We start from the raw sequence: 20,567 nt of genomic DNA, 5'->3' as shown, positions 1-20,567 counted from the left end.
TGTAATTTTTCAAACCTTACTTTTAATACAATTCACATGTTACCAGGACTGATATAATTGGGTGAATTACATCTTTATACTTCTGCAAACAAGTTAAGATTTGATTTTAAGAAATCAGCCTTTGGTTTTAGAAGTACATTCAATATAGAGATTATTATAATGCTCTAATATACATTATACTAAAAATGGCTTCTAGAGGAATTTCAGTTAGGCTTTTGTAATTTTTTAACATTTGATACAACATGTATGAAAATGAAAAAAGAAAAAGACTTCTGAGCATAACTGAGTTTATGTTTAAAATGATTGTTACTTTTCTGGCGAGCTTTATTTTAATACAACAATTTTAAACCCTCACTTTACATTGCACCAAGATGGAGAAGACATAATACTTTATATCCATATGAGAGCACAAAAAGTGATATGTCAGTTTTAATTAAACATTTTATTTAGAAACAAATAATGTTCAATAATGGTGGAAAAACACATTTAGTTACCTAAACTTGGTAGGAAACAGTAAACTATTAGTTCTATTTCTGAATATATTAATTGGTAATAGTAATACAACTCTTATTTAAAAGTAAATCAAAATAATTTAATTTACAAAGCCCATGGATGGCTATTTGCAGAATTTTAGATTTTTGAAAAGGAGTATGTTTGCAGCATTGTCAAAGAAAACAATTGTTTTTTTCTTAAATTGTCAAAATAAATGAAAATGTGACATATTCAATTTAAATTCCAAGAAGTTCAAAAGGGAATGGAATATCTACCTTGTGAAAGAATAATTAATAACACATAACAAAACTATTTTGTAATGGAAAGATTAGACATAGTATATAATTTACCTTGGTAACATTATTGTACTGAATGTTTTGAGCTGGCAGTGATATGTTATTTAGTCCTTGTTTGATTACAACAGAGGTTGGGCGATTTGCCACTCCCAATATTTTAATTTCTTCAAACGTCAGATTATTTGGGTCAGAGTAGCCATTTTTCAACACCTGCATGTTCAGAATTCCCTGGTGGAGCAATAAATAAAATACATAAATTAATATTCATTATTGAGTGCTTTAATATAAAACATGGAACACTCTGATTCTATTTTTATCTCTTTTTCTTGAATACAGTGAAGTTTGAAAATGAATGTCATTAATTGTGTATTGGCACTAGTTCAGAAGCAACTTAAGGTTTCCATGAGATCTTCATATACAGTACATGAAACATTCGCTCAGTCAACTGATTCACAAACTTTAGAGTACAGACATGCTTATAAAAATCCTTAAAAAACTGAAAAGAAAAACATTTAGAAATTGATAAACACGGGGAAAATTTAGAAATTATTTCTAAAAATAAAGGATTTTAAGATTCTTATAGGAAAGTTGATTGATTTTAACAAATACTCACTGAAATAGCGGAGAACTGGTAATGAATATATGCTCCACGTGACACAGTATCTGAAAATTATGAAGATATTAAAACTTAATTATATGTTCTCTTAGTGTCATATTACAGACAGGATGATGTGGATGTGCAGTCATCAGAAACACAACACTTAAACACAGAAAGGCTTTTAACTAGAAAAAAAAATAAATTGAACTCTGACCTGATTACTGACCAGGGACTTATCACCTAAGGCACGTGTTTTATTAATGAGCCAGAAAAAACATTTTGCCTTGACAATGCTCTTATAACAGGGAGGGTTCAGGTGACCTACTTTAAAACTTAATCTAAAATGATAAAACACTGATACTGTAAACCTGCCTGAAAAGTGAAAAATATTTTAGCGCCAGTACAGGTAAATTCTCTCTCAAAAAGAAAATATAGATGAAAAATGAGCAATCCACCTCTGAAAATCTTTTAATTAACACTGCTTCGCTGAATACCTCGAGAGTCTCCATCGTCCCAGAACAGCTCTCCACCTGCATTGCCGCTGTCATCCAGTGCTATAATCAGTCCCATAGGATTACGGCGACTGGGAAAAAGACAAGCAGTTCTTGCATCTTTCATCATTTAACATTAAAGAAAAAGATTTGTGATGCAAAGATATTTGTTGACTACTACTTCAGGCTTCCCTTCATAGGATGCATTTATGAGTTCTATAAACTACAGTAAGCATGCAAATGCAATTGTAACAGTTGTGGATTGCCACAGTTAGAAGAGAAAAAGCTAACCAGCATCATTCTGGAGAAGCAATGCTATACATCTAATTATTTATGGCATGCATAAAAAATGTTAATATATTGTATGTACATCAAAAAAAGCTCATGTCTGCAGTATTCTAAGTTGGGATAATATGTTTTATACATTTGTATCTGTTGATTTAAAATAATCTTCTACAAATCTTATGAAAAACGAGTGTGAAAAGCTAGTTGAATTAGCAGTGGAAAAAGGCAGAGACCATTAAACCCACTGTAATAAGCCTGTTAAACATAAAAGAAATGCAAGTCTGTTTGGACACGTGGAGAGCTTTAATACCTGTAAACTGTTGTGACAGCAGGCTCTTGAATTGGAAGGATAGCACCACCTCTGACATGAATACCTATTTTGTCAATAGGAAGGAACAATTCCGTTTCTTGTTTACGGGCAGCAAGTCTTTCCTCCTGATAATTAAGAACAAAATGGTCAATAACATGAAATGTCTTCTTACAGTATTTCAATATGTCCTGCAGGTAAAATGGACTTTTCCCAGTTTTTTATGTTGGAAAAACAAATATTAGAAGTTACACAGGTATGCTTTTTTTTTCAGGCTGACCTCCAAATAATCCAAGGAATTAGCCACAGACAAGTGAGTGGGCATCATTATCAATCTGAACATTCCCCAAGTTGCCTTCCTGTGTGTGCACTTCATACATAAATGCAAAAGGGCTTGGGGACATTATACAGCTGAAACATGAATTTCACTACAATTAATTTTAATTCCCAAAGGAAATATCTGACAGAATGGGGAAGAATTTAAAACACTTTTTTTGGAGTATCCTTTCACAGGCTTGATTTGTCAAATGCTTTAATCACCAAAGAATACTATAAGCAATTACAGATTGTATCACACTTCATTGTTGGCCCTGATAATGTTTCTCTCCCAATTTTAGAATTGTGTCAAGTCTGTAAGGAACTATTGTATTTCCTTAATCAACTGTGACTACAGACACTCCACCACTTTCTCTGATGGACACACAGCAGTTCACTGTCCATCATCCATTTAAAATTGTATTCTCTCTCCTTTAGAATGAAGTGCTAATGTCACTTTCTGTGAAAAAGACAATTAAAAAATCTACAGATCTACTTTCAGAAATGTAGATCTGGCCATACCTAAAAGGCATATTTGAAGCTATTGACCTGAATAAAGAATGCAGATATGGAAGTTTCTACATACAGCAGTAAACATTTTATCATATACTGCTATGTTATGCAAAGAGTTGTTTAGTATCAGCTATCAGCTATTTTGTTGAGAATGGTATTGTGAATGGTGGATTTAAAACATTTCTGATTGCTGAACTGTGATCAAACTCCTTTGCTAAAGAGGAGAGTAAACAAAATACAATCCTTTTCCAGATTCTAAGTGTTCATGGAGGTGATGAAGAAGTAAATTTAAACAAAGACAAAATAGTTTAAATAAGATGAATATTACTGACCTTTAAATAAAATATCTAGAATAAGGCAGGAATGTGTGGTGGTAAACAAAAAATCTTAGGTTTTACATATTACAAATGAACTAGGCTAATGAAACACTGTATTCATATCATCTCACATACTGTAAAAGGCAGAAAAAATCCAGACTGAATTCTCTTTGGATCTGCAGAATGGTGAGGCCACATAATAAAAATGGTCACAATCTGAATTTAGAGCATTTTGAAGGAAATCAGAATTTCAAATAAACAATATCAAGAGAAGAGATCAAACAGGAACCTACATAGTGGGCACAAAACTCTATTAACCTCCCTCAGATCAAAGACTAAGCTCAGTCCTGTTACACAAGATGTGCTCACAGTATGTTCCTTTTTACCCTAATAGGTCAAACTTTCCCAGGTGTGTAAAATATTGCATCTATCCCACCTTTACAGAGCACACTCCATTCAATAAGGAATTCTGCAGCACTGTGATTACAGGTAATGAGATTTTTTAAAAAGGTTGGCTATTTAAATTGAAGGATCAAAGTTATATTATTGAAGTTTATAGAAGTGAATCTTACCGTTTCATAGTCATACCAAACTGCATCTGGCATGTAAGCTCTCACTCTGTTAACACCCTAGGTAAAAAAAAACAAAACTCCTGTATATACTGTTTAAATTCTATAGAAAAATAGCAATAATTTTCCTTAAAATTTGCAATGACAGCTGTGTATGTCTTAATGGTTCTGAAGACTCTAAATAAAATGCTTTAATTGCCGTGTAATTGGAAAGACGTAATTATTCATTAGATGTGTAACTCTTTATCTAATAAGCAGCACTAATGACACACATCGTTCTGTATGTACTATGTCTGATAAGAAAATCCAATCATTGAATGTACAATGTTTCTACAGCAGGGATACTAAATTAAATCTTTATTTATTCCACAGGGAGAACTAAACATCACACTAAGTCTGTATACAAAGCCTAACTAAAGTTTGACCTTTTGTGGACTCAGGACATTTAATCCAGAATTCAGCTGACATACAGTAAGTGCTACAATAATTAAGGAAGAATAAAATAATTGGGAACTCTATATCATCAAGAGTTTGGAGTTTAAATTCCAGATTTTAAATTGGAGAATGAAAATGTGTATTTTCATTCCAATCAATTGAATTAAAGTAATAATTCGATTATTAACAGATACAGATGTTGCTCATATAAGGAATAAACATAATCATGAATACACAGCATCTGTCTTAGACATTATTCTACCTCCATTAGGATAATTGTATTTGCTAATTGGGTTTTAATGGTAAGTCAAACAGAAGCATTCTTTAGCCAATTCAAGAATGACAAGTTCTTGAAAGACATACAAAATAAGTCTCAGAAAATATGACACCCAATGCTTCTCTATATTGATAAAACACTAAATATAAAAAATTATGTTCTTGTAAATCAATATTTGAATTGATAATTTGTTCTCAATAGATTAATCTGGTTACATGAAGGATTAATATTACTCTTTCTAAAACTATTATTTCAAAACTCGTATTAAGAATTACCACTCTTGGAATCCTTAGAACTATTCCAGAAGAATTGTGTTACGACCCCAAATGTCTAGGGGTAAAGGGGTGTAACATTTAGGATAATTTTTGGATGCAAGTGGGTTCTGGTGAGGGACTAGGAAGCGTGATAACAAGGGTCACTGTAAAAGTGATGATTTTAAGGTGAATAAGTGACTGGTACGAAATAAGACACAATAACACACAGGGTAAGGGAACTAGAGTGGTGCCAAAGAAAAGAAAATAACAAACAAAATGGAGCTGGCTAGGAAAGTGAGAGAAAACTGACCTAACTACAAAAGAAAACCCGAAACACATGGTCTTTCTTTTCGGACTTCAAACACTCTAGCTAACCTTCACTGACTACCCAAAACCATACAAGACAAACGGCATTCACCCGTACTAAACTAGTGTGACTAATACAGAAATCAACTACGTATGTTAAGTGTACCTAATACATAAGAGTTTACACAAGTACACAAGTGAACTACAAATACAAACGAGAGTGGCACAAGTAACCGGGTACAAAAGAACACAGAGGTTGAACATAACAAGTTTGGGCAAGGTAATGGCAAAATAAACGATAAACACAAACAAAGTACAAAGAGACGAACACAAACCAACAAAACAACAAAGCTGAAGCTATACAAAAACACGGAGCGAAACCAAAGCCGAGCAGGACCAAAGTGAAACAAAAGGCCTCTTCCTTCTGAAAACCTCCATGTTATATACTGAATAAGATGCACTCTGATTGGCTGAGAAGCTGATTGATGATGACATCATACAGAAACAATAGTGTAATGATGGACCAATGGGGGAGGAAGAACAATCAAGGTCAAGAAGTGTGGAACATAGCAACAAAACACACATGGACCACACACTGGGACGTAACAAATTGCATTGTTCTAAAAAGAAATGCATGTTTATTTTGGCTGTTGTTTTTTTTCTCTCATTAATGCTAGCATAGCCATGTTATTGTAATATTGAACATGTGTTGAACACATTAAAGAAAATTAATGATTTGCAGTGTTTTTGAATTATGCATAAACAATACAAAGGACTGTGCCCAAGATGAGGCATTAGGTCATACACATCACTCATATTGACTTCAGAGTCTTCTTGCCAATTCCTCAGAGATACAGTAATACATATCGCATCCCCTGAAGATAGTCTAACTTTGTGTCAGACTCAGGTGAAGTGGGGGCCTTTATTTTTCTTTAGGAAGCACAAACAAAAGCAGCACAAACGTGGTCTAATTGGAAAGCTCCAAAGAGATGTCAGGCAGCCTTAGATCCATTATGTGAAAGCAGAGCTCTCTCTTCTTTGATGGTCACAGAGGTCTATATTATAAAATAATTAGGTGAATTTAACTGGGAGCTGCTGCTATCGAGATCTTATTAGAAGCTGAAAAGAGGTATACATTTCCCTAGTCAATCCTGTGAGAAAGATCAAGGTTTAAAGTTTTCTGATCTTTGGGTAGATCTTGGATTTCATTAGTCTAACTGTTGAGATTAGTTTAACGGAGAGTGTTTTTTTGTAGTCTGTGTGTTTTCTTCTTTGGAAAAACAATTTAATTACTGTGAAACACATACAACCAATTGCCATTCATGCACAATATAAAAATCATTCAATTAATTCATGCCAGGAAGATATTGTTATGTACAATACATCTATGACCTACAGTATAATTTAATATGAAATGCCAGCTGTTAACTAGCTATTTTCCTTTTTATTTTTTATAAAGTATTAGTTTGTATTATATTGTTATAGTTATTAGTTTTTATTTTATTTGGTAATTAACATTCAGTGCTATCAGTCTTCATTTTACTGTTATAACTATGATTTTATTTCTCCAATGACTGTTTGCTAATAATTCTCTACAGTAATCAATACTTTACTCTCCTTATAAAATAATGTTTTCATTCTCTAGTAGAAAAAGCAGCTTACGGGGTCCAGAACAGGTGTGATGAGAAGAGATGGTCCCCACAAGAACTGTCGATCAACTCCCCACGTTGCTTTATCTGTGTAAAACCTGAAAGCAATAAAATACACTTACAGTATTATCAAATATAAAAATAGATCAATTAAGATTTAATGGGGAAAATGTCATACAAAGTAATGCCTGTAAAGAAAACCCGCAACTATTCAAGTTTTTATTAGCTAATACCATTCACTGCCCTTACACTCTGCGTAACGAAAGCACGGATCTTTTGATGACATGCAATGCTACTCCAGAAGACAGAGTTTCGTACTCACTCGTGCATCATGGGCCGGACTACAGTGTCCCCATTGACGTGAGCCTTGAAAAAGAGAGTATAGAGGTATGGCAAAAGGGTATATCGGATGCTCAAATAGTGCTTCGAGGTCTGTGCCACGATGGAACTGGAACCAAAATATGCTGGATCTTGCGGCTGTAAAAAAGGAAGAGAGTTATTAGGACTTGTAACACCTTTCAAACTCTAAAAATTCTTTCTTTGTAAGTTTGGTGGTAGAGATGTGCCACAGCTGAAAATGTACAGTATAAAGTACTTAAAGGTCAGATTTTCTTTTTTAAAAACCAAAAGGAGCAGTATTTATCACCTTTCCCAACTTTCAAAGATAGACAATAGTCTGTGGCTTAAGTTAATGACTTTACTCAATAACAATGAATTTGGTCAAATAATCCTAATATTATGTTGTACAGTAAATCTGTGCAAACTAGATGATGTACTATGCAATAAAGATTAAAATTCAGAGCAATCAATATAATAAACAGCCTTTCAAGGCTAAACCTTACAATTCAAAAATATGATTGTGAATATGTTATGTAAGCGACAAGTAAATAATTAAGCACAATGATACAATGGTCAATGTTTGTTGATTTACAATGATAGTAGAAATATTTTAATAATCTAGATAAAGAAATGCGTAGTCATATTGTAAATGCAGGTAAATGCTTGGTACACAAACCTTCTCTACATTTGTAGCTTCATACAATTTTTTAAAAATATATTTCACCTTTCATTGAAATACCTACTTTATATCCTTGCGCATTATGATTCCGGCTAAAAGGGTAGAAAGCTCCAACTTGCATCCATCGTGCACACAGTTCTTCTGTAGTATCATCAAAGAAGCCACAGATATCTGCTCCAATCTGAAGCAAATATACAGTATTTTTCAATTCTAATCACAACAAATGCTACAGTGCACTGCGAACGTATTCACTCTCTTCCATGATGTCCCATTTTGTTGAATATTTTAAATCTAAACTCAAATGTTCAAACAATTTTATTGGTGAACGGAGTTAAATGTCATAGTGCACAGAAAAATTAAAACACAAAATCCTGTATGTCAATAGCAAAATTAATATTAATTATGGGAATAGCATAAGTATCCATCCCATTTAAACTAGCTCAGGTGCACAAAACTACAGTACCTTGTCACACATTTGAATGGATTCTGCCAGTGTGCAATAATAGTTCGCGTGATTTCAGAATAAATACACCATTGGTTAGCTCCATAGATCAATAAATTTCAAGCAGAGATTCAACCATGAAGACCAAGGAGCTTCATTGGAAGAGGGGAAATACCTTTGCAGACAAATGTGTTGTAAAACATGATCATACAGGTCTGAAAAGTGCAGCTTAAATAATCTTTAAAATAAAGTTGAATAGGCAAATATAAACTTTGGCAGTTAAAAAATTGCACAGGTGCGAGACAATGAAATCCTTTCCTTCCGCACAAGACCACAAAGTGAATCAATCAACAGGGAGTGAGTCAAAAAGTCACGGAAGAGAATATGCCAAAATTTCCTTCAAATGTGACACACAGCCACATTTCTCCCAGCTAATGTGTATTGTTTAAAAGGTTAGAAAGAACAGCTTTTCTCACTTTCACATTCAGTTCTTTAGTCTAAACGTCTTGAACTGAAAGAGCAGTACTACTGTACATAATATAGCCAGGCATTGGGAGAAAGTTGCTTGATCCTGGTATGATGGCAACCTAGAGTCTAGCCTTGAAATACAGGGCATGAGGAAGGACTGAACTCTGAATGCAGGATTAGTCCATCAGAGGCCACATCCATACACAGCACTAATTCAGAGAAAACCTTGTCTTTGAGAGGTGGAAGAAAGTCAAAGAATCTGGAGAAAACCCAAGTGGACACAAAGAGACCATGCAAATTCCATATAGATGGTTTCCCAGGAATTAAGCTAATTTGAACCTACAGTTAGTATTGTGAGGTAATAATGATGGCTACCATCCTTCCAGGCCACCCCAATAGAACAACATTCTGGCTATTTCATTTCCTATCTTTTCATTTGTACAGTAACTATTTTTAGAAGCCCAATTCACATCATCCGTGTCACAGCTTCTATGGTTGTCAAGTAACTGCTCATGTAAAACACAAAATACTGCACAAAGAGACAGGTCAGTCTGAAACCTTTTTTGGACGGTGACCCTAAATATTCAGATGCCTGTTGGAATTGAGGCTGCATTCAGAAGGAAATTATTTCAGGTTCCAATAATGTAATGTTATAAGCATAGGGTACAAACACAAAGTAATCTATGTAAAACAAGAGTATTTTGTAACATCTTCTCCTGCCTAAGAAAGGTGTTTTGAACTTTTTCTCTCACCTTGGTTTTGTTCTTGAAACTGATTCTGAAGTGTTTATTTTTTGTGTGTGTGGTGATCCAAAATAAGGCCAACAACAGCAAAAAAAATGTATTTAGGTCACTGGAGCAAAAAGTACTTACATAAGGAAATCCAAAAAGATTAAATTCGAGCATCCCTGGAATTGCCCATTTGATGTCATTCCAGTTGGCAGCGTTGTCTCCGAGCCAGTGCCCTGAATATTTCCCTGCCCCGGCAAAGGCAGACCTTGTAAACAAGAAACTTCTATTGCCAGGAAAGACGCGGTTTAGAGCCCTGATGAAATCAAAAACATCGTTGGGATTTTTTCATTATTTCCTGCCAGGCATCAGACCGGAGGAGTTGCAGTGGGATGATGGCTTTGCCTTGCCACAGTACAGCTTTGCTGAGAAGACTACGCTGAGACCAGATGGAAGTGAAGGCCTACTGTTCAGCAGCTTTTTGTTGCTCAAATACTCACCCAAAGAATCACAGCAGGGCTTGTCTTGTGTGTGTTCCATTTGGGTGGTACTTAGAGTAATTTGTTGATTTAATTATGTACTCAGTTGCTCAAAAACCCATTCTCTCACATCACAATAATGTGCTACTTCTTGGATACATGTGAAACTACAACCTTACTCAAGCCTCTGCATGTATTTTCTTATCTTCTGATTTTCACGCAAGTTTGCCATAACAATAGATTTTGCGATGCTTTCACAGTGCTTTGCTGTGTCTCGTTGTGCTTTATGCAGTGCACAGGAAAGAGGTGATCATCTGTTTACCTTAATAACTTATGTTTCAAATAACTAATGAATGAAAACCTCTCCACTACAAAAAAAAACAACTTTACAAGAAAGCATCTAAAACACAAAAAAGTCACATTAAACTTTTAGATAATTTTAAATAACATTGTGTTGGTATTTTTTTTTTGTGACACACAAAAGCAGTGTTTCAGAACCATTTGAAGCAGCATTAATTAGACCAAAAGTAGCAACTATCATCTTTTTTATAATTAAATATTAATTCAGGAATACGATGTAAAGGGAATGTAAACAACAACAAAAATACAAAAACTGAAAAAAACACGACAAGTAACGCCTCCATAGCTAGGTTTAGAACACTGAGAGGGTGTGCTAAAATCTTTGACTGTAATATCGATTCTGGCTTGTGCCCTGAAGAGCCTTTCTTTATATTTTCTTAGCAAGTAAAATTTCATAATTTCATGATAAAACAACATAATAGTTCAAAACGAGCAGCAGCGATATTTTATTTTTAATCTCACAATATGTTTTGTAAGTAAAGAATATAATTCTAAAACATGTCTTACTTTTCAGTTGCCAAAACCATTGAGTAGCCATATAGGCTGTGGACATCATAATGGTTTCCCCAAGTTTGTTTGGAATCCATACAAAGTGTCTTGGAGTACATAAGATTGTCAAGAATTCCTACAAAACAACAAAAAAAATAAACAACATTAAAGAGACCAGAAGACAAACATTTCTCTATATAAATCATTTTCAGTGCCAAATTTCTTGATATAAGCTATATATATGTGTATATTTACATAGACAATGAAAAAATAATTTAGAGACACTTGAAGGACTTCTTCTTTCCAGGACTAAAAATGTTGCTTGAAAATGTTTTACTTTATTAGGCTGACATCTAAGATTCATGCTGTATACTGTTTGTCTCTGTATATTTTTTCTGTGTAAGCTATTGAACAAACTGATTGGGAAGTTCAGTTTTTTATTCTCTCTCCTGGAAATATATTGCTTGCACTGCATTAGTCCATTCAGTCTAGAAATCAGGTTACACTGTGTTTATTATACTTGTATACTTATACTTGTATACTGTATGTGCCCAGCCTTTTTAACAAGTCATGGTTAATCAGAATCTTCAGAAACGTGATCACAACAGCACAAGGGAAACTACATGAGTTGTGAACATGAGATTTTGTAGCTGCTAATCTGCTACGTTCATTTCATTATTAGGTATGTCTGATCATTCATGGCTGTCTCCGTTTTGTACTGAAAATTACAGTTCTATCATGATTAATCAAACAAAATGGCTACAGTTGTAATAGAAGATCACTACAGAATTTTGAGTATATTGAGTCAAAAGAGCAGAACAATGCAAAATTCATAAGATGTTTATAATATTTAGGTAAATCACTTATTAGTCATATAATTTATCAACCATATAATATATAGAAGTGCTTATAAAGTAAACTTACTTGGAGTGAATGGGGGATAATTTAAATTATTGTTGGCACATCCTTTGTCTGAACCTTTCTTGAAGCTTGCCACCTCATTCATGTCCTTTAAAAAGAAAGCGGGGGTTGAAGAAATACTACAACAAGGCAGATGGATTGAGCCACACAATGGTGGATCTCAGCAGCAGGCAAGAAGTTTGCTAATCCCTGATTTCTGTACAATACAAATCACAGCAAATGACATACATTTTGCTATGTAATTCTTCGGTTTTCTTTCAAATCACAATCACACTTTGGTTTCATGACCTTGATCATTGACTTGCAGAGTGGTAGTGTGTGTAAAAAAAGAGTTCTAAACCTGATAATCAGTGACTCATCATAAAACCATCAGCATTTTTCTCTTTGTATTTACAACACTCCATAATGATACGACTCCATAGAAGAAGCTGATAAGACTCTTGTTACTAAGCAGTTTGAACAGTATCAGTTTTTTACCTTATGAAATCATTTTAAAGTACATAATTACATTCCTCAAATAGAAAACTGATATACTGTATGTAAACCAAGTTTAGATTCACACAGCTGCCTTTTTGCATTTACTCAAATTAACACTCAAATTAGCATTTTCTTGATCATTTTTTTCGTGAAAAACACTTATTTCTCACTGATAATAAACAATGAGATTACAGTAATGTGGATTCTTAAAGTACATGCCTTTAACGAGAAAGGAAAAAAAGGGAAATAAAACCTACAATCCAAAGGGCATCAAATGGTACTTGTTTGTAGAAGCTTTCGACTTCATCAACCCACCACTGAATGCATGACGGATTAGTGTAATCAGGGAACACAGTTTCTCCAGGCCAGACCTAGAAAATATCAGATAAGAAAAAAATATGACAGTGGAAGATAAAACTGGATAACTTAAAGAATTATGAAAACACAAAGTGGTTACAATTCAGAACATTTCACTTATGGCCATGTATTACTATGTTATGTCTGTAAAATATATTGTTGAGTGCTAGAAGTTGCCTAATACACACCTTGTAAATGGTGATAAGAACCTAACTAAGCTTTATACAGGGGTGTCCTTGTGAGCTAAGAACTAGTCAAACAAAACTAACACCTTTATAGGTAAGGCTCAAAATGCAGTGTGGTCAACAAAAGCTATATTACACGGTGTATTTGTTTAAGCTCCTCAGCATCATCTCACATCTTACACCTACAGTTTGTTTTAAAGAAACAAGACAGAACTTTTTATATTAATGTTCTTTTTAGACTGTCGCTTCCTAGTTTAGGTGAATATTTTCAAACTCTAAAAAAACTGTAATTGACGTTAGCATACATTGAAAAATAATGGAGCCATGAATCAGAGGTGTGCATCGTTCCATGAAACAGCTTTGCCTTGGAAAAGCATTTCACTAGAGGAGGGAGGGAAGGCATAGAGAAGGTGGTGACAAATGAACAAACATTTACTCCTGCCATGGATAAGTGTGTCAAGTTCAAGTTCAAGTTTATTTGTCAGTCCAGCCATATACAAGTATACAGGGGAGCAAGATATTGTTCTCCAGGTCTACGGTGCGAACACAGACAGACACTGACAAGACAATGCTATAGACATTGAGACATAGCCATTGAGAGGTTTCCCATTCTCCTGTAAGAATACAACGGGGGTTGTCAGGTGAGGATACAGACATGGACAGCTGGCCATATTGCTTGATTAGCATTCTAAATGTTTGTTCGGTATGAAAGGCTGTGGTAAAGAGAAGGTAATGAAATAACATTCAGTTATATACAGATCAAATTGCAAGAGAATTTAGCTAAAGATTGACAACAATCACAGTTTGAATCTTGCTGATGTCTCTTATTACCCAGTTACTGTATGTTTACCTTGCAATTACGCACAAGATAAAGGTGTATTTTAAAGAAAAATATATATATATTTTCCTTATATGTTTATAAAACAGTCAATATACAATATATTTTCCTGTTCCTTATATCATTCTCTGTAGGTATTTTAGAATATGTTATAGAGTTTTGATTGGAATTACATTGGAAGCCATATACAGTTATTGCATTTTTGACCTATTGTCCACAATCAAAGCTTTCATGCATGACAGTATAGAAAGGTCTATTTGTTAGCTGATATAGGAAATTTCACTTTAGAAATCTATAGTTTTCCAGAATCCCAGTGCATAGTGAAAAGTCCTGTAACAGAAAGGTGTTATCTGAGAGTTTGAAAGGCTAATAATGTGGATTGAAATCTAAAAGACAGCACCTTTGATGTACTGGATCCTTCTACCAGAATAGGATGGTAAAAGTTTTTTTCACTCCTTTTAAAGAGTAATAGTTTCCACTTAAAATTTCAATATGAATAAACACGGCATTTATTGCCTATTCTTCATACTCATGCTATTCCATGACATTTTTATAAGTTTAAACTTTACAAATTGCTTACAGAGCAATTAGGAAAAGGTTTTTGTCTGAACCAAAATGAAGAAAATTACCCATATTGTAAATGTCAATTTTGCTTTGCTAAATAATGCTCTTCCTCAAAGTTCTGTAGTTATCTTCATGTATCCATTTGCAGTGACTACTGTCTTCATAAAAGTGTTTTACACATTTACATATTTTCATAACGATGCTAGCACTGCTTTTTTCAAACAAGTCTTGTTGAATTAAACTTGTTATTGAGATAGTAAATGAGATAGTAGCTCCTCTTTCAGTAGAAATCTGTGTTATATTATTCATTCACTCAAGAGTTAATTGATTGTATGCTTTTAATGTTTTTGCTTACACTAAATGCCCTATCCCAGCTGTAAAATATCTTGTAACAACTATGTCCTGTTTTGTGTCAAGGGCATTCATCAATAATAACAACACTAACAATAAAAAAAGCAAAACCCTAATGTCTCAAAGCAAGATTGTTTTGCCATCTAATCTATATGATAATTTGAGGTGAAGCTACATTCTGTTGTTGAAATACTGCAGCCTTCATACAACACTATTTTCTTTTATCTGTGCTTTTGCAATGAAAGACCTTGTTATCTTTTGCACAGGAATAAAATATATAGGTCTTGTCCCAATGTTTATTCTTATTGATTGTGAGATCCAAACAACAGGAGGGCTCATTAAGTAACATGGCACACCAACTTACCACTGATTCACACATGGCAGTTTATGATTTTTTTCAGAACAACAGAAGTCTTCAATGCTCAAAAATATGTATTGTTTTACCACATAGATATTTCTTGGTCTTATTTTCTTAAATAAGTATATGTAAAATGAAAATAATGAGAAGTGACTTTGAGCTATATTGGAAAAGTGGACTTGTGGTGCTTTTAGAGGGCAGTGGGAGCTGGAGTGTAAAATAAGGGGTTAAATCACCAAAGGAAGGCTAGAGTCCCTCCAGATTTATGAAGAAATGCTTTAGTAAACTGCATGCAAGGGAGCTGGTGTCACATGCATGAAGTCTGTCTTACTACTGTATACAAGATTTAGTGAGTAAACAGTCCTCGTCCACTCAGGGGAGTTGACCCCTCACTGGCAGTGCTGTCAGCGAGTATTAGAGCTCATGGGGAGTCTCTAAAGCTCAGCTCATGGGGAACTAGAACGAGAGCCTCCCTGTCAGGAGGACAGCAAGGTGCTGAGATACCATCTAACACTGGAAGGGGTGGGTTCCAGGAGCAATGCAGGAGGGGACTAAGCGTTGCTACAGGCAGCCTGTTCTAGGGGAAGAGAACAGGGATGTCTGAGCAACAGACCATCTTGGAATGAGACCTCGGATTCTGTCTGCTCAGATAAAAGCTTCAGGGCAAACTCAGTCTCTAGTGTATTAGCGAGACGTGGTTAGTCGAGAAATCTCCCAAGGTTAAGCGTAAACTACCCCGGAGCAGGGAGACTCCTAAGCATATACAGTATGTTTATCCAGAGCAGGAAAGCTCACAGAGTAGAGGCCTTGGTCTGCCTGCTGGTAAGTAAGACGGTGGTTATAAAGTGGACCAGCCCAAACAGATTCAACCAGGGTAGGTTATTCCACAGCTACTCAGCTCTAAGGTACTACAGGTTTAATTACAGTAGGCGTACAGTTATGGACTGAAAACAAATTGTGTGGGCACTGCCTTAGTGTGGCTAAAACAGACATGAATGTGGCAGATTCCTCCCACACTTGGCTACCATCAAGGGAGCTTTGTTACAGGTGACTACCAACACAGCTCTTTTAAAATAAATGTCTTAATTTTCTCTATAAGTATTTAATGTAAAACTAATCATCATTTCAAATCCTTTTTGTATTTTGTAGCATTAGAAGTTTCCAGATTTTACTCACTACTTCCAATTCAGGGTCACAGGGGACCCGGAACCTATCTTGACAAGCAAAGCAGAGTACACCCTGGACAGGATGCCACTCCGCTGCAGATCTAATTTTCTCAGAAGCCAATTAACCCACCAGTACAGTATGTTGTTTTTTTTATTGGCCTGTGGAAGGAAACTGTAGCACCTGGAAGAAAACCACACAAACGTGGGGAGAATATGAAAACTCCACACAGCTATCATCCCTGGGCCCCTGTGCTGCAAGACAGTAGTGTTAAGCACTGGGCTGAAGTGTTTCCAATCTTAAATAGTTAAATGTAATGATTATTCAAGATTACTTATTCAAAATTCTGTTTTACATTAGGATTATTGTTTTGTATGGTCATTGCATTTGCAATAGGTAATATTAAGAACAGAATTTCTATATAAATAAAAAAAACAGCATCTGAACTTCCTATAAGGCCTTGTGAATGATCACTGTAAAAAGATTTATGTGACGTGTTGCCTCTTCTTTTTGTTGTAAGAGTACTGCTGTAGTTGTAAGAAAAAGGGCAGAACTAGCATGGTGGTAGAAGTTTTATCTCAAGAGCAGCCTTTGAGGTAAGAAAGAAGAAAACCTTGGTAAAGTACCAAGGAAAATCAGAAATGTGTTTTAAATATTTCACTCCAAGGCTGTCTTTACCGAATAAAATTTCAATTCCCTTGGGCAGCTGAACTTATAAAATAAATATCATAATTGCAATATAGTGTACTGTACATAAGGGAAAGTAGTATTGTATTTTTTTTCTGCAGCTTGTACTTACTGCAAGTGAAAGCTTTTTTTTCCCCAGATACTGCAAATACAAAGTGTATTTCTATCAGTCTATCAGTGTATTTTGGAGCAGTGCCATGATGTAAACACGATTTTATCAAACTCTTAAAATGAAGCTAAGTCCTGAGCAGTAGGGGGATAATAAATGATAGTACCGCCTTTACTTTTGTAGGGGTAGCTGAAACCTTTGTCTCTCCACTACACTTGTAGATTGTGTTACCTCTCCAACAAGCGGGGTTCTTCCATCAGCCAGAGTGACCCATGCATTCATTTTATTCCCATTTTCATAAGTGTGGTAAGGTCCACTGATTCTGGGACTGGTGGCTACAGCTGGATCCTGAAGAAAATAAGAGGCATTAGAATGTCCTGGTGTTTGACCTGCTTTGTTAGTTTTCTTCCATTAGAGCCATTTATTTCAGAGATTCAGCATTGAACACGGTGGAAGAAAATGTTCTAGGTGAACAAAATGAAAAAGATGGTAAAAAATGGCATAAACAGTGGGTATATTTTTCTTATTCCATATAGAACAACTTACTAATATAGGTACATATTTTTGTCCGGCCTGATGTAAATAAGCAGCAAACTGAGGTAGCTCCCGAAATTTCTCTTGGTCATATGTAAAGATTTTCTTGTTTTCCATGTAGTCAATGTCAGTGAATTGGATCTCCTACAAAAATATGGAGACAAAGCAGAACACTTATGAAATGTTAAATATTAATGCATTCTTTTATTTAATAATTCCATGCACGTCTTTTATAAAAGTTGTCTAATTATGTAAACATTTGTGACATTGATTTTTTTCTCCCTTTTTACCATGATACTAGTATTCTAAGGACATTCACATTCTCATCTGCATTAATTGACTTCCCAGTACAGTGTTATTTACCAGATGGTAATGTCTCCTGCCAGTTCTCAGATAATGTTAATCAGTCATTTATTAGGGAGCTTAATTATGTTTTTCTTCATATTTAATCGGTATTCACATTTAAATATCGACATACTATGTTTAATGATACTTTTTTTTTTCTTCTGGTGAAATCTTAATACGGAAGGTTACTTCAACGGTTTTGTTGTATATACAATCATTGTATCAGTTGTATATAAGGTCAGGCTCACACCTGCTTGGCTTCAGTGGGTTGTCAGTTGTGAGCTGTGGGGTGATATACTGTAGCGTCTGGCTACATCATCCTAAATATAGCTATATACCTGTATTTAGTTTATATTTAGCTAAAATATAGCTATTTTAGATGGCTGTTTTAAGACATACACAGATTGCATAGAGGTACTAATAAATTATAACAATAACTGAAATGCTCTGCTATGGACATTCTTAGGTTTGGCACCTGATTGGACATTTCACTGTGTTAAAGTAGCAATTATCAAATCACTCAGATGCTACCCTATTTATTACTGATTATTGACTGTCACTGAAATTTTGTAGCAGAACCACATTAGAATGAAAATTGTGTCATAATTTTCTGCATTACACAAACCCCAGACTACCTCTCATACCCCACGTACAAATCTATTTAGTTTTCTACATCGTTTACACCCAGGCAAGGCAACACAAGAAATAATTCAGGGTTTGATTGAAGTAATGAGTGACAGTGCTAGACATTCCTCTTACATATGGAAGTCCAATCGCTCTGTTTCTGTCCACTGTAGCCTTAACTTCCTCTAGGCTTCCGTAATCCCAGCGTGACAGCTGGAAACCCAGGGACCAGTAGGGCAGCAACACTGGTCTTCCGATGAGCTGAACAAAACACAGAAAGGACAGTAAAGGTTTGGCCAAGGTCCCTGATCTTAATCCTCTTCCCATCGACTCAAAGTTAGAAATCACCACTGTCGGGTACTGAGAAAAACTTTCTGAATGAATGGTTTCTACCTTTTCTACATTATGATGGAGATACAATATATATTGTCGACTATTTTAAGGAAACCAAATTTCTCACCTCCAAAAATTCCCGGACAACTTCCTCTGGAGAATCTCCAAGGAAAATATAAAAGTCTAGGACACCTCCAATTGTCCTGTAGGTTACAGCTGGTGCAGGTTGAAGAGTAACCTCTGTTAAAACAAACAAAATATTTTACTCTCTAAAGTTTGAATTGTTTAATAAAGTGCGCTGCAATATGAGCTTCCAAACAATTACTTCTCATATTAATCCATGAACCATTTAATGGGAAGAATATGAATGCTACTGTATAAAACAAAAAAAGACATACATGAACCCTCAGAATTAATTCATCTTATTTACTGTATGGAAAGTGCTGGTCTTAAACTGATTTTCAGATGTAAATTACTCTCTATGCATAGTTTAAACTATACCTTCAGTATCAATCCAAAATTAGAAGTGTCTCTATATTTTCTTAAATTTACATGTGATATATAATAGTTAAGTACATGATATGAACTAAAAAAAGAATTTGAACAAGAAATATTCTGAAAAATAAATAGTATTTATACACAGACTGGAAATGCTTACCCATAGCATTGCTGTTCATTAGGAAAACACCAAAGGACTGTCCAGTTTCATCTTCCAGACACAAGAAAAAGGTATAGTGCCCATATAGGTTGTGTGTTCCCTGAAATTATACAGTAGGTCACCTTAAAACACAATAATTTTAATTTTGTGAAATTACATACAATATAAAGCATTGTGTGCACTATGCAGTATTAAATAAAGATTAACTGAAAATGTTTAAAAGAAATCTGCACTGTTTTCATTTTTAATGTATTATTACTATTATTATTTAGCTAAACACAAACAAATTTCTCTGTTGATATCAAATGCAAATATTATCTCATGGCAATGTTCTTAATATCATACCTGGCCCTTTATGTGGTGTCAATTGAGTGGTGTCACTAATACTACATCAAGATATAATTTCAAAGAATTGAAAAATGAATGACACATAATCACATGAAGTGATGCATAACAGACGGTAGCACTAGTAATGCATTTGTTTCAAACGCTTTATGACTCAGCTATTAATGGTGTTTTTAAAAGAATTTTGGACGGAGATCAAATTCCTAATCTTGGCAACTTCCACACATAAATATCTCACTGCCTTGCACCCCCTTTGAGCTTCTTTCTCACATCCCTGTTTTCACCCCAGATTCACCCTTGCAGTAGCTCCCTTGCTCATTCCTCATGGAGGGGAGGCGGGGCTGGGTTCTGTCAGTCTCATCTTCACAAAATTTCAAACTTTCAATACATTCCACTTCGTTGTCACATTAGGTTTTAGCTGAACTACTGAAACCTCAGCTAGGTCAGATCTTTTATTTTTATTTTTAATTTAGATAGGAAAACATGATAGAGCTATGGTATGAATATACTATTGATGCTTTCATGTTCAATAAGATTTTGGCTTTCTCTCATATCTGAATTAAGGGGCTAGATTTTTAGCATTGACTGTCAACTTATTGTTAAGGGGAGGGACAATTTTTTTAACAATT

General features: G+C 34.7%; 1 protein-coding gene across 1 annotated transcript in view; it reads right to left on the bottom strand.

Annotated features, from left to right (window-relative positions):
• The window catches only part of si (sucrase-isomaltase), a 49,807-nt gene that overhangs the window by 21,720 nt on the left and 7,520 nt on the right, over positions 1-20,567 (bottom strand). Inside the window, exons 8-24 of the mRNA XM_088913498.1 lie at positions 19,594-19,693; positions 19,063-19,175; positions 18,738-18,863; positions 17,646-17,777; positions 17,331-17,447; positions 12,744-12,857; positions 12,013-12,097; positions 11,107-11,224; positions 9,905-10,076; positions 8,187-8,303; positions 7,427-7,581; positions 7,118-7,202; positions 4,187-4,243; positions 2,473-2,597; positions 1,881-1,969; positions 1,402-1,451; positions 843-1,016 (exon numbers count right to left, since the gene is read on the bottom strand). Coding sequence (XP_088769624.1) covers positions 843-1,016; positions 1,402-1,451; positions 1,881-1,969; positions 2,473-2,597; positions 4,187-4,243; positions 7,118-7,202; positions 7,427-7,581; positions 8,187-8,303; positions 9,905-10,076; positions 11,107-11,224; positions 12,013-12,097; positions 12,744-12,857; positions 17,331-17,447; positions 17,646-17,777; positions 18,738-18,863; positions 19,063-19,175; positions 19,594-19,693 — 1,929 coding nt within the window. The remainder of the gene's footprint in view (positions 1-842; positions 1,017-1,401; positions 1,452-1,880; positions 1,970-2,472; positions 2,598-4,186; positions 4,244-7,117; positions 7,203-7,426; positions 7,582-8,186; positions 8,304-9,904; positions 10,077-11,106; positions 11,225-12,012; positions 12,098-12,743; positions 12,858-17,330; positions 17,448-17,645; positions 17,778-18,737; positions 18,864-19,062; positions 19,176-19,593; positions 19,694-20,567) is intronic.

The sequence above is a fragment of the Atractosteus spatula genome, chromosome 4 (genome assembly GCF_055471065.1).
Source record: "Atractosteus spatula isolate fAtrSpa1 chromosome 4, fAtrSpa1.hap1, whole genome shotgun sequence".
In the NCBI taxonomy this organism is placed as follows: Eukaryota; Metazoa; Chordata; class Actinopteri; order Semionotiformes; family Lepisosteidae; genus Atractosteus; species Atractosteus spatula.
This window is presented reverse-complemented; position numbering and strand designations above follow the sequence as displayed.